We start from the raw sequence: 14,064 nt of genomic DNA, 5'->3' as shown, positions 1-14,064 counted from the left end.
TTCCTCTCATTACTCATTTAGCATCTCCCCACAATTTGTGTGAAATAGGCGGTAAGTTAGTGGCATAAAGCTGCTCTTGACTTCAGCTTTTCTGTATCACATAACAACACAATAAGAGCAATCACAGCCTGATGGCAGAGTGAAGATGAGACAATCAGGCTTATTAAATTTGCTGGTTCAGATCTCCGAGCAGCTGTAAAAATGTGGCGGGGTGAAGTGATCAGCAGCCACCGCTGAGGTGCCCTTGAGAGAGACGCTTAACACCCGGCTCCCCCGAGATGAAAGGAAAATTACTGAAAACACTCGGTCCAGTCTACTTAGATATTGTGAGGAGGTGATATAAAAAGAAAATGATGGCGGCGTCGCACAGTGCCGAGTGTAAAAGCAGTGGGAGCGTCTTCAGTACTCCCAGCCCACGGGAGAAGGGAGCTTTAGATGTTTACCCTAATGGTGGAAAAGCAACGTTTGCAGTGAAGCGGACGCCAAAGTATACTTAAAGTGTGTAGCCAAGGCTTTGATGTGGTGTTTACAGCCGGCCTATAAGCAAAACAGCCTTTTTCTGCCAAGTGTTGTCCTAATCAAAAAGGCAGCGCATGTCAAATCAAACAGAGGCTGCATGCTGTCCATATCTGTCCAAGAGCAAACATGCAGGAGGTGGAGAAGGACGAGGGACGCTTCAGAACTGTGAAAATACACCCACTCTCTCTCTCTCTCTGTGTAACACAAACACTCACACATGTATATCCTTATGTATATACATACTGTATACAGTCTTGTGTGTGTCTCCAGGGGGACAGTTGGCCGATCAATATCTGCACACGACTCTCTGGAAAAGCTTCAGTTAATTAACAACACCACATTATTCTAAAGTCGCTGTCAAATTCTGCTCTTGCTGGCGTGAGAAAATAAATACATCCAAATATATAAATATGTCCGAGTGTAAAGCAATCAGCCGGTGCTGTGATTGCCTAAAGAAAAGGTCGAGGCTTTGGCTATAACCAAAAACCAAAATGCTCCCAGCTGTAATTTCATGGCCGCTGAACTAGCAGTGGGTAGGTGGTAAAATGGCTTTATTCCAGGTTCGTTTAAAGGAGGACACAGAGAGAGCAAGCGGGTTTATAGTGTGTTTATTGTGTCAGACGCTGCTGCCTCTCCTATCAGTCTTTTAAGGCACAAATACGTGACTTGTAGTTGTTTTTATACGACTACTGAGAGGTGGCTGCTGCAGGTTAGACTACCTGTATATTAGGATGTCACTGGATGGCAATTCCACTGGAAAATAAAAGAGAGAGAGAGAGAGAGAGAGAGAGAGAGGGAGAGAGAGAGCTGCCAGCGATGCATAGCTTCATCCATATTTCTTTAATATTATTTTTCTTGTGCATTTTACGGTGTCTCTGATGTGCCCTTTCTTGTCAGCGTGTCCAAGCTGATTTATTCTCCCGATGCATGCATAATTTACTTGTTATGAAGCCGGCGTGAAGGAGAAGGGCCACGAAAGCACAAGAGGCATATGTGGGTGTGTAAAGTCGCAGTTGGGCGCAGCTAATGTGCCATTATGGCGCCTGTGATGACACCACAAAGCCAAAGGAAACGAGCTGCCCACTGTTTTCTAGACACTTGCAGTAAGAAGCCGGCGCACACTCGTACCGCAATCCAGCTCAGCAATATTGAGGTTGATGAGATGTGAGCTGTGTTAAATGTGTCAGAATTGCCTAAAATGACGTGTAGAACAAACTGAAGGAAGAATTTACATCTTCGGAGGCAAAGTTTTGCTTTATTTTGCCACACGGCTGCAAATCAATTGAGTTTAAAAGACGAAAAGCTCCGAGGCGACCACCAGAGACGCCTCGCCGAGCTAGACACAAGACAGATTTGATTTGATGTCCCATCAAAGAGATCCAGGAAAGCAGCAAGAGGTGTTTATTGTGTGAATCCTTTAGAAACAACAGTCTCTGGACGGCCAATTAGAGGGGTTGAGAATAACAGAGCAAATTCAGTCTCAGCTCCGGCAAATCCTCCTCTGTCTGACCTCAACTCCCTCTCATATCTGTCTTCTTCCTACCTTTCTGCCCCGCCTGGCAGAAAGAAGAGAAGATGAGCTTGGTAGCTACGTGTGGTCATCCAATCATCCAATCATCCCATTCACAAGCCTGCTGGCATCTCGCTCAGACAATCGTGCCAGCGCCGAATTATCTTATCTGGCCGTTAAACGCCGAGCGTCCTTCTCTGGATTGCGTGTTTTCATAGGAGGACAAGTGGCTGATTGATACAGAGCATAGATTCATAGATTAATTAATAGATTCTTTACATTATCCAGCGTGCGTGCCTGTAGGAGTTTATGACCCAGACCCTCTTATATTAAAGGAGGATTTGCTTTAGTGTGAATGTGTTCGCTTAAACTCCGAAATCTGCAACTTCTGGCGCTACTTAGCATGAAAATAATGCTGCTGGCAGGACTCAGACACAGAACGTATCATCAGGGTCCAGATAACAGTGGTTAAACTAACAGATTGAAAATGAAATTACAAGATAAAAGCAGCAATTTGTCACTTCAATGCCGGACAAAATGATTGAAACGAACGCCTGTTTTTTGCTTGAAAGAAAACCATGACTGCCGGTGAGTGTGTCGGTGTGAACGTGGCGATGTCCTCAAATCAATGGCATATTGTCAGGACTACATTAGGCAGGAGGGTAGATGGAAGGTCATGAGATTGCGTCGTAGTGGTGGTGTGATTATGAAGGATTCGAAGGCTCGTCCTCCCTCCTGCTGCACGTAAGTGACTTTACACGCGCGTTAAGATTGTCGTCTGTCGGGGCGACTCTGGTTCCTTTCAATCATCTTCCTCACACACGTCTGAGTGCCATGACAGCCGTCGATACACAACTGGGAGATGGAAATGATGTTGTTGATGGGCCAAAAGTTAACATACAAGACCTCAATCTTCTGGAAATGTACTAAAGGGCTTTTATCGGTTCAAAGTATGAGAGATAGATTTAAAAGGGAGGTTTGACTGTGTGTGTATAAGAGGAAATAAAAATGACACAAAGCGCCAAAGGGAAACCTGATGTTGCAGCGCCGTGCGATGACACCTCCGTGTGCGGCCGATCTGATCCGAGCGGCCTTGTTTATTAAAATGAAGGCGTTTCTATTCTCAGAGGAAATTAAATAAGTTCAGGCTAAGTTGCATTGGTGGACAACATGTTTTACTCTCGCGGTAATTAAGAAAGTGACAAAGCCGTTATGGTTTTCTCACCGTTCCGCTCGACTCTCCCACTTTATTACACTTACTCCAGATGTACTACACTCATTAAAGCCCTATAGTTTAGAAGAGTTGGGGTTTAAGAAAACTGAGCTTAAGCAAGTCAGGGTTTTGTTATTTTCTCTGCTCTACAGTATTCCAGAGTTGTTTGTTAACAGCATCGTGTCTATTCTATTGTTTGTATCTATTTTTTTTGAGATACTGAAACATCATTGATTCTGGGTTGAATTTGAGTTCAGTCACAATGTTTTCATGTTGGTTATTTATCTGTGCTGCATGTCAATATTCTAGCTATAGATGTAGAGCATATTCCTCCTGTGTGCGGCTTTGCTGTCATTTGCAGTCAAAGCTCTTGTGAATTTTTTACATTTTCTCCCATCAGTAGCCACATTTTGATATTTTTTTAGTAAAGAAACAACAAAACATAGAGTAGAAACAGCTGCGTGTGCCGTTTCCAGCCTTCTTCTTCTCTAATACAGAGACAACACCCAATGATCAATACCGTGCTCACACGTTATCGTTCCAGCTAACTTTGCTGAATTGGGCTGGGCTACAGTTGGTGTCATTGGAAGTATTGACGGCATGAAGGAAAGAAGCACCCAGGAGATACTTAGAAGCTGAATAATGGATCCTAGCCTCCATCTGGCAGATTCCTGCTCAAAGAACGTTTGACTTCCCGTCGCTATAATGAGCCGAAGGTATCGAACACAATTCTTACTGTAGTTCCAACTGTCGGCAGTTAAATGATAAAAGCAAATAGCTGAGCTTCCTGCGCCGCGTTGACACGCTGGATCATTTTCCTCCTAACTGTATCGCATTCAGAATATTGATTGGGAGTAGAAAAATGGAGAGAGGCAGGAGGCCGAGCTTTGTTCTTAATATGTCATCTCCTCTATCGCGTGGCAACCTGCGGACCTCATCGATACGGCGAGAGGGAGTCGAACCCTCCATCTTCATCGTGGATTAAAAGGTGTGGCAGCTTCAATTTTAACCAAACGTAGGCGATCCCTGGCACTGCTCTTTCCAAATTGCTATTCGCAAAATGTCAATGGAAAATAGAAGCTCTTTCATGCGGCGGAATGAGCCGATCTGTCACGTTCCCACCTTCATTCCAGCGTTTCCATTTTTCGTCATTGTGTTGAGTTCAAGGTGAAAGACTGGAAAACGCGTCATGCATTGAAACATGGAGGGGATGCTGAGAGGACACTGAGGGGACGCTAAGGGGACGCTAAGGGGACGCTGAGGGGACACATGGCTGCCGTTTCAACCAGTGCGAGCTGCAATCGCTCCCTAACTGCTTCAGAAAATCTGCTCTCAAGCTGTCAAAAGGCACAAGAAGTGGTGGCTACCAGTGGTTTATTTCACCATTCACTTTTTTTCTTCCTTGACCACTTCACGACATTTAGGGAAGAAATGGTTGACGGCGCTGTAGAGAGAGAGGGAGAGAGAGGGAGACTCATAAATCAAGTGGAGGTGAGATTGCTGAATCAGGGTTGATTGTGCCTGGGAGAGACAATAAAGCCTGTAATCATCTGTCTCTGCTGCACAGACCTGGCAATTATCTGTCCATACCTGACCGCCAGAACAGAGAGGGTGAGATCCATCTCCCTCCACCCCTATACACTCCCAGTTTCTTAAAGGAGAATCTGTCTGCTGATGCAAACTGAAAGGATTGGACAACAAACGCAGAACGGCACAATAGCAGCACAGAAGACTTGGCTGAGCTGCTGTGAACCTGCTGTGGCGATGGTTCATCTCTCTGCTCCACATAGGAGATACAGGAACGGTGCCGTTTAGGATTCAAACCAGCCAGTCTCGGTTTCTGAACGGCCTGTTGGAACAGCATCTGCAAACTCCTAGGCTCATACTTTAAGGCTTATCCACACAACATATTGATCCGCTAACCTTTTCATGAAATATAAGGTATACAAGTTCATACCCGGCAAGAGTTTGGCTCCGTTGAGCTTCGTTAATTATGGAAGGGAAGGAAAGAGGCCGACCTGTCCATGCCTGTTAATACCTGTTCGCCAAAAAGTCAGAATTATTCCAAACATCGTTACATAGACGAAGCCAAAGCCACAGTATGGACTCATCAGCAGATGATGGAGCCTTTCCAGGACGTGTTGTGTTGCTTCTCTAAAACACAGTGACAGATTGATTCCATTCGCAGGGAGACATTTAGTATTCAGGCACTAAACACATTTCCTACCCTTGGTCCATATATTTATTACCACACATCACAGAAGAGTAGCCTCTCGTAACACCGCCTGCCTGCTTGCCGAGCTTCCATTTGCTTCCCCGCATCGGTGCGTCATGGCAACGTCTGCTCTCGCACAGCTGCCTCATATCGGCATTTAGGCTACACATTTACCTCGATCGCCCTCCGATACATCTGAGCCTGAGCGCATGGGCCGCTGCTCTCAGACTGAAAGCACTCCACTAAGGCCTAAAAGCATTTTTGCGAGGGCCAATAACGCGGCCAAATGCATAGTGTGGTTGTAATTAATCTATTCTATTGACTGAATAAAACCCCTCAGTGGAAGTCAGCTAGTGAATAGGGCTTCTTTTGTGGCACTGTGTTTTCCTCTGCACTAATAGGAGAGTTTGGAGAATAATTGCAAAGTTGCTTGCAGGCTTGTGGATGATCAATGCTTTTATCAAGCACAAATTAATAAGCAAAAAGCACTCAAGAAAATAATACTTGCTGCAAAAGGCTGCTTTGTGTTACACATCATATCCAGATGGATTTTAGTTATTTATTTTGTTGTTTATTTACAGCAATGACAAGCAAAAAGAACTCAAAGAAACCCGAGAGCAAAACATATTTCTGCTTTATTCCCTTGTTGTCGATGAGTCGAGGATGAGACAGCTGATGACAACACGAGCCGACCCAGCGCTAATAATACAAACCCGGAGCTGATTGCGATTATCAGTACTTTTCCATTACCAATCAGCGTTTCTCTGTGTGTCAGTTTTCATTTTCGCACAATGTTAACACAACAAAGTCATAGAAGAGCAATTACGCCTCGATATGCACGGGGATTATCGTCCAAGGTGACCCGGCGCAGGTTCACCGGGGGCTGAGGGAAGGAATTAAACGGATAAATCTGCAGAGTTCTGCGGCGCCAAAGCCATGAAAAGGAATTGTCTGTCCGTTTCCCTTACGATCCTAAGAGGCGGAAAATAAAACACACGCGCGGCTCCTTGACGGACTGTTTTCCCTTGTCACTCCTCGGGCTTCAGCCAGCAGTCGCTGTCCAAAGTGCCAGGGGACCCGGCGCTGCCTGATAAGTGGAGGTAGAGCCTCTCTGACACATCTGTCTGCGTGATGAGCAAAGTGTCAAAGCCTCCCAACGTGCAGGATGGAGTGCATCAATAAACGCCTTTAATCCCCTCCTGGGGCCAATGTCCTCCCGTTAATAAGGGATGGTGTTGCACTCCTGGCAGTAAGCGGAGAGGTAACAGTGGCTTGGCACGGGTCTCTACAGTACACAGGGAATTGTCTGTACACAGGTAGTGAGCTGTAAATCACGTGCGCCTGCTGTTGACTTAATTAACGAACTAAACTGCTGTTTGGTTCCTTCCTCCCTCTCTTCTTTCGCAGCATTCCTCGCTCTGCGTCGTTGTTTTCTTGTTTTTCTCCGCACTTCCTCGAAAGCATGTGGCCTTTTGTGTGCCCTTCCCTTTTTGTATTTCAGGTTCATACCTCCCTCCCTCCCTCCCTACCCTGCTTCTGCTTTGTATCCAACTCTGCCCCAGACGGTCTAAATTGCCAGACAGAGGAGGAATGACAGAGCGATCGGGCCTGGTAGCCGGGCTGTATTGCTTATGCTGAAGGACGAGTGGGTTGCTAGCGTCCGCGGGGAAGCTCCAATGAGTGTTTCGACTCAGAGTGACCCTAATTAACCACGTATTATCTCCAGGCTGTGTGGAGGATTAAGGCCCTCAGCTCTGACCCCTAAAGGCCGAGAGACCCGAAGACGGAGCACTCTGCGCTAAAGCATGCTTCACATTCTGCCTCAAAGCAAGACCAGAGAGAGGGATGGGGTGTGTGTGTGTGTGTGTGTGTGTGTGTGTTTGTGTGTGTGTGTGTGTGTGTGTGTGTGTGTGTGTGTGTGTGTGTGTGTGTGTGTGGGGCCGGACCAGGACAGAGAACCAAACAGAGCACTGCAGAGAAGACAGGTAGCTGGAAGCCTATCTGCAGGTCGGGACCTTTCCATAATGAGCAACTAAACATAACAAATGCACGCTGAGACGTCAGTGTGGGAGGAATATGCAGCCACCATCTTTGGCAGCCATACAGCAACAAGAGAAAGACTTCATATGGTTTCGTCTGTCATATTCCCAACATATCTTTCCCCCCTTTTTTCCCAGGTGCTGTTTGAACAAAGTGAAGTTAGTGTAGGAGGAGGCTATCATCATTCCTTTGTGAAGTAATGAGCTCATTTTCTCATCGGACATGAGGAATCCCGGCAATGAACACTTCCCCCGTTGTTGACAGGTTGTCACATACACAGTGCAGCTCCATTAAACCAGTGTCTATTGTCAACAAAGCAATGCAATCTGGGAGCCGCGCGGAGACAATCAGCAACCCCAACGGGCAGCAGGGAGATTTCCGAGGAGAACATTTCAGCGGAGGCAGTGTACCTCGTTTCAGATGAAAGTCGAGCCAATATCAACAAGATGATTAAATAGGAGATTAACTAACAGGAATCCAGCCGACGTGTAACTTCTGACTTTGCCACTCAAATGAGTTAGGAGCTATTCTAGTGAAGACGACATCAAAATTGCTGTATATAATTACACATTTATAGGCTGTTACAAGTTAAACCTTTCATCTGCGAACCCTTGGGTGCAGCTGGCGTTCTAAGGCTCCTCAAACACTCCTTGAAGATCTGTGCCGTACCTCCAGCTTTAACACCAAGCCTCCCCTGAAAGCCGTCGGCGTGACCTTACCTCGCTCGGTGTCGTAGAGGTAGACAAACTTCTGCCACTTGTAGTGCGAGAGCAGGCTGAGGACGGCCCCCCGGAGGGCGGGGCGCATCTGGATGACGAACTGCACCTCGTTATCGGTGGGGTAACTGGGCGTGACGAAGGAGGTGTGCAGGGCGCCACAGAACGAGGTCAAGGTGTTCATGGACTTCTTGTCGTAGAATCCGAAGATGGCGTAGACTCCGCGGGAAAACTGGGAGCAAACTGCAAAAGACAGCATAGGGCGAAAGGACATGTTAAGATATTTGTCAGCATTTGTGCCCCACACACACACACACACTCACAAATGTCTGCCTCATCACTTGAAGTAGTCAAGGATCGATTGGGTCATTTACCCCAACCTTAATGTCAAGCTAATTAAGAGTTTGTGTGACTCTTAATGACCCCTATTGTGTATGACACAGCAGTATATTCTGCTGAATCAATTATAATGCTATTGAACTATTCATGATGTGGCAAAGATTTATGATTCATCTCTACAGGCACTAATTGTTCAGGTAGATCTCTTGACCCAACGGTGACTTCAGAGGTCTGCTGGAATCTAATTAAACTTCAGTCCCTTTACATACTCAGCAAATGAGTAATGAGGAACACGAGTACACACAATGTGGTCTGAAAGTACGTAGTATGAGGCCAGAGCTATTGCCTTAATCACAGTATAATCAAAGTTTTAAAGAGTATGTAAATGTACTGACTGTAAATGTCCACTGCACACCCACACAGGTGATCTCAAGTTAACTTGGTGTTCCACAAACTACATTTAGCCCCGGACCGTAAAGCCAATACTTCTACTTGCACTAACGACACATTTAAAAAGAGTCAGCAAGATGTCAGTGAAATATTTCTGTGCGCGCCCACACAGGCCTCATCAATCATAATCATTGAATAAAACATCAACCAGGTTCCATGTACGCCAGGGCCTTAATGTCCAGTGACGTTCACAAGCACATATCTGCCTGGTAACACCTGCCTGGATAATACCTGAATAACAAGAAATACTGTGTACAAAAAAACAGCTTGCACTTCAAATCAGGCCCATATGTGATGATAGGCTGGCCCACACTGTGACTAGATCTCACCTGTGCGTTCAGTGTAGCCAAGTACTGTAATAGAAACAACATGCTGCTCGCTCCGCAGCTTACACGGCAACAAAACCAAACTGTTCAGTGAAGCGACCAAATGAGGCAACCAGAGGTAGGAATGTGTAAAGAATGTTCGCTGAGGCAAATCATCAACCACTTCGAAGAAATCAAATCAACGGGTGCATCTGATGACACCACTGCAGATGAAAGGAAAACACGTCCATTAGCTTGTGTATTCATATGTGTATTCATCGTACAGCCTAGCGAGAAAATGTGAACTGCCTGAAATGTCAGGCGTGAGATTCATTCAGTCAGGAGCCATTAATGTGTAAACTAATATTGAGTGTCAGGTGTGTTTTGTTTTCCCCCACAATTCGCGAGTTCGCTCATTCTCAACGACTCTCTTGTGCTCCAATTGGGTAATCAAGCGTTCTTGACGTCTGTAAACAGTTTGGATATTCCAGGAGAAGTAGATCTGTCCAATCGCACCACAACGGCTGCAGTAAGTGTTCAGGATTGGCTCACAGCGCCATGTTGGACTCGTGTACAGTAACAAGACACTCTGCAAATGATTCTGGTTAATCACCGATAGCTAACGCACGCCTCATCAAGCGTCTCATCAGGTATTACAGCAACTAAACAAACCGTTTAAGCTATATTAATGACTGAACCCACATTTATTGCAAATATACCAATTGAATTCAACTACAATACATTTAGGAAACTGCATTTAGGGATTCTAAAATGTCCCACTAAAACACAACCGAATCTCCCTAAATATCACAAATTATACAGCATTTACTGTCACAGTCACAACAATGGAGGATTCTAAAATAAAGGCAATGGTTAGCTTAGCAATACAGCAAAATAGCATGCTAACACAAAGATGGAGAACATTTGCAATGCGCCAAACGTTGTTCGCTGCCCACAACTAGGTGACAAGCAGAGTTGTAGAGATGGAATACGGCTTTTTTACATTTAAAGTAAAAAAGAGATAAGAGATTGAACAGATACATGAAAAGAACAGTGACGGACGCCGTAGCATTCTGAAATCCAAACAATCCACCAAACATCTTCAGTGCTTTTCATCCAGAAGCACATAAAAGCAAAGTACGCTCACACACATCCGCATCTTCACAATGTCACTGTGCCAGAGGGATTTTTCACATCCGGGGAGAATTCTTCTGCATATGAATTTCCTGAAGCCTTGCTAACCTTTCTGATACTCGGAGGAGGATGGACGCGACAATGCTCGTATTCTTGGATCTTACGTACAATTGCTGCATGAATGAGAGATCTAGGGAGCTCTGGGTTTGGCCTCCTCCCTTTAATTCTATTCCCTCCATATCTGCCCTACAACAGACACCATTTTCTAGCATTCACTCTAAGCACACACACACACTCTCACACACTCACGCGCACACACACAAGCACAGATGCAGAAATACAAGCACGCTACACACACAGGGACTTAGCTCCTGGATAAGTGAATCAACAGATGGACAGCAGCATTGTGGGTACATGCTGCAGGGTGTGTGGTGCAATCTCCCACACTGAATGGAAGCCAGTAGGAAGCTCGAGTCCTCAGCGAAGGCCCAGTTCCTCCGCTCTCCCTCTTAATTTGGGCCAGTACTGACACAGAACCTCTCCCCGGGGACGCGATCTGGCAGCCTCTTGCTCTCTGCTCGGCAGTCTTCTACTTATTAGGTTGAGCTCGGAGCAAACCCGAGCTTCAATAGCAGACATGTTTTCCCATCCCTGGATCACCCTCAGCTCTCGACCCCCCGCTCCTCATTTTAACCCTGATGGTGATTCAAACTCTTTGTGCTGCGCCCTCGCCACGGGTCACTGTGCTGTAGCAGAAGCGTGTGTGTGTTCCAGTCATCCACAAGTCATTGTGAGTGTGGAGAGACGTGGAGCGACTCCTGGCAGGGTCTCTGCAAAGGCAATGTAAGGCACCCGGAAGGTTCCATATTAGCCAGATCGCAATTTCATGACTTCCTGTTGTGTCTTCGTTCACCTTAAAGTTCTGAGGCTTCCTGTGTTGTCATGAGCCGCTGTAAAGTTTCTGAAAGTGTTGAGTCAGAGGTGAAGCTGACCCCGAGTTGAACCTCATGATGGAAGCAGCCGTTTTGATGGTTTAGCTTCCCCTTACTTCTGCCCTTTTGTCAGGCTAGACAGGCTTTGACAGCTACAACCACAATGTTTACGAACTGCAGCAGAGAGATAAGACAAACAACCTGTCGTCTGTTATTGTGAATGGCGAAACAATAAAGAAGCGTTGGCCTTTATCGACGACCAGTCAGAACCCCGCCGCCTATGAGAAAAGAGCATGTTGTAGCCAATTTAGCTTCAACTTTGTTCAAAACTTTGTAATTAATCTACATTTGGTGACAATCTGTAACCGTTTTGCTCATTTTTTGCACTTGTAACTTTCTTCATCTCTTAAATATTAATACATTATAATTCTCTGCTGCTCTCGTTCAAGCTTGAATGATGAGAGGGAAGAACAAAGAGCAGAACGTATTATTTGGCAAGTTGGCTAATGAGGGGAAACAAAACAAAAAAGCAATCAGCTGCACAGTGAAACGATGAAATGTAAACTTTTCTGATATTTAAAAGGAAAACATTTTTTATGGTCAGTAATAATGTTTTGGTTGGACCTTAAAAACAAACTTTTCCCTTTTTCATCAGGTTTATCTGTTTACTATGACACTTTAATTTTCCTGACGCCTTCTGGCAGCTACGAGATAACAGCAGTTTTATAAGTTAACCGCATGTCAGACTGAGCCACATCAGCATAAATAAATACTTGTGGTAATCTGTGTCAACTGCGGCATAGAAGTGTGATACGTGTCAGATTCAAAGACGATGGATGCCGAGCGGATCAGGCAGAAACACATCATCCGCTTGTCATCTGTCTGCAGATTGATTTGGGGTGAAAAAGCACTGTTTTGTGGTCGAACGGCGCTAAATGTCTCTCGATCTCGCCTCAAAACCCCATTCTGATCCAGCTAGACTGAGCATCATTTTGGTTCCGGACTGATTTGCTTACTAGGTTTGAGTCTTGGACCAAGGAATCCAATATACCTGTGAAGACCTTTACTTGAAAGGTTCTACATACAGAAAGTTTCAGGTTATTCACTCGTTCTATCTCTCCTCTGCCTCTCTCTCTCTGCCTCTCTCTCTCTGTCTCTCTCTCTCTCTCTCTCTCTCTCTCTCTGTCTCTTCCATCCTCGCCAATCTATTTGACCTCTCCTTTCGCTGCCCATCTCTCCTTTTCCCTCAGCCATCTGGTCATTCCCCCAAAGCGTACATACTCTTCAAGCGTGGCGGTCTGTCTCTCCACCTGAGTGCCTTTCTCCCAGCCCCCCACCCCCCCATCCCACACACACACACCTCCTCTCAGATTGTTTCCCCCATAATATCACCCTTTGCTCCATCGCCTCACTCCTTTGGAACAAAGATTGGCGCTGGAACTCTGCACAAGTATACAGCTCGGCGTGGGGAGAGAGAGAGGGAGAGAGAGAGAGAGAGATAGATAGAGAGAGAGAGAGAGAGAGAGAGAGAGAGAGAGAGAGAGAGAGAGAGAGAGCAGGATGGATCAGGATTTGTGTTTACCGGAGCGACGCCCCTCTTCCTTATCCCTTACAGTAATTAAGTCCAGCTAAAAGAATTGTTTTAGGTGGGGATAAAAGTCTACTGGTTCGTATAATTTAGCGATTCCTTAAGTGTCGCCTCAAATTACAGCAATGCAGACCACACACACACACACACACACACACACACACACACACACACACACACACACACACACACACACACACACACACACACACACACACACACACACACAGAGCCATTACAGTAGCTGGCATGGAGACTGAGCACTAGAGAATTCTCCCTCCTTTTCTTCCTCGCTCATTTCCCCCTTCCACTGTTTTTCATCCTCTGCAGCCCCACCCCCAACCCAACACCACCCCCCACCCATCTCTCATGCTGCAGGGAACCATGCATCCCATCTCCAGTTCACTGGTCAAACACACAGTGTGCCGCCCTCGTTCCCTTTTTCCTCATAATCAGGACACTCGGCGGTGCTACAGGGATGTTGCATTTTCCTGATGCGTGGCTTGAGACGGCTGGCCCGGAATGCCACAGCGGGAGGATACTGTATGTGCTGTCCTGCAGGCAAGACGCCGGGTTTATTCATGAACAAAAACCCCTTTCATGCACTCAAAGTGTTTGGGCTCGCAGGCTCTTTTGAGGCCCAGCCTGGCACAGCCCAGGGAAGCAGGCCGGGGAACAGTAAATGTCAACCGTGATTGTATCTCTTTAGCTTTTCCCCTCCTCTTCTTTCCAAAGCCCGCATTCTCTCCTCGTCTTCGGCTCTGTTGCTTCTCCTCTCAGCCACTTGCATTTCTTGCCTGTTCTCCCTCTGGTCCTCATAGCCCCCGCTTGCTTGTGCCCACCCCCCCACAAACACATACACACGCACGCGCGTGCTCTTCCTCAGCGCTCACCAGCTTACATCAGGGACGTCCTGCTCTAAGAGGAGATGCTGTCACAGGGAGATAGCTGGTAAGTACCCCGGGGGATTGCATCAGCTCTTGTCATATAGAGATGTGAAGCGAAGTGCTTCAAACTGTTAACTGGAATGGCAGCTCCAGATTCAACAACGCCTCAACTGCAATGGCGCTTGTGGAAAGTAAAGAGGGAAGTGTTTCTGGTCC

The 14,064-nt window shown here is 46.2% G+C and overlaps 1 protein-coding gene across 2 annotated transcripts in view; it reads right to left on the bottom strand.

The window, feature by feature from the left end:
- The window catches only part of gria3b (glutamate receptor, ionotropic, AMPA 3b), a 65,388-nt gene that overhangs the window by 36,982 nt on the left and 14,342 nt on the right, over positions 1–14,064 (bottom strand). For both annotated transcript variants that reach the window (XM_076162762.1, XM_076162761.1), the window contains exon 3: positions 8,217–8,456. In XM_076162762.1, coding sequence (XP_076018877.1) covers positions 8,217–8,456 — 240 coding nt within the window. The remainder of the gene's footprint in view (positions 1–8,216; positions 8,457–14,064) is intronic.

The sequence above is a fragment of the Genypterus blacodes genome, unplaced genomic scaffold (assembly GCF_046128005.1).
Source record: "Genypterus blacodes isolate CSIRO-AG114 ecotype Tasmania unplaced genomic scaffold, CSIRO-AGI_Gbla_v1 ptg000128l_1, whole genome shotgun sequence".
NCBI lineage: Eukaryota > Metazoa > Chordata > Actinopteri > Ophidiiformes > Ophidiidae > Genypterus > Genypterus blacodes.
The sequence above is the reverse complement of the archived record's forward strand: the minus strand, read 5'-3'. Positions and strand labels throughout refer to the sequence as shown.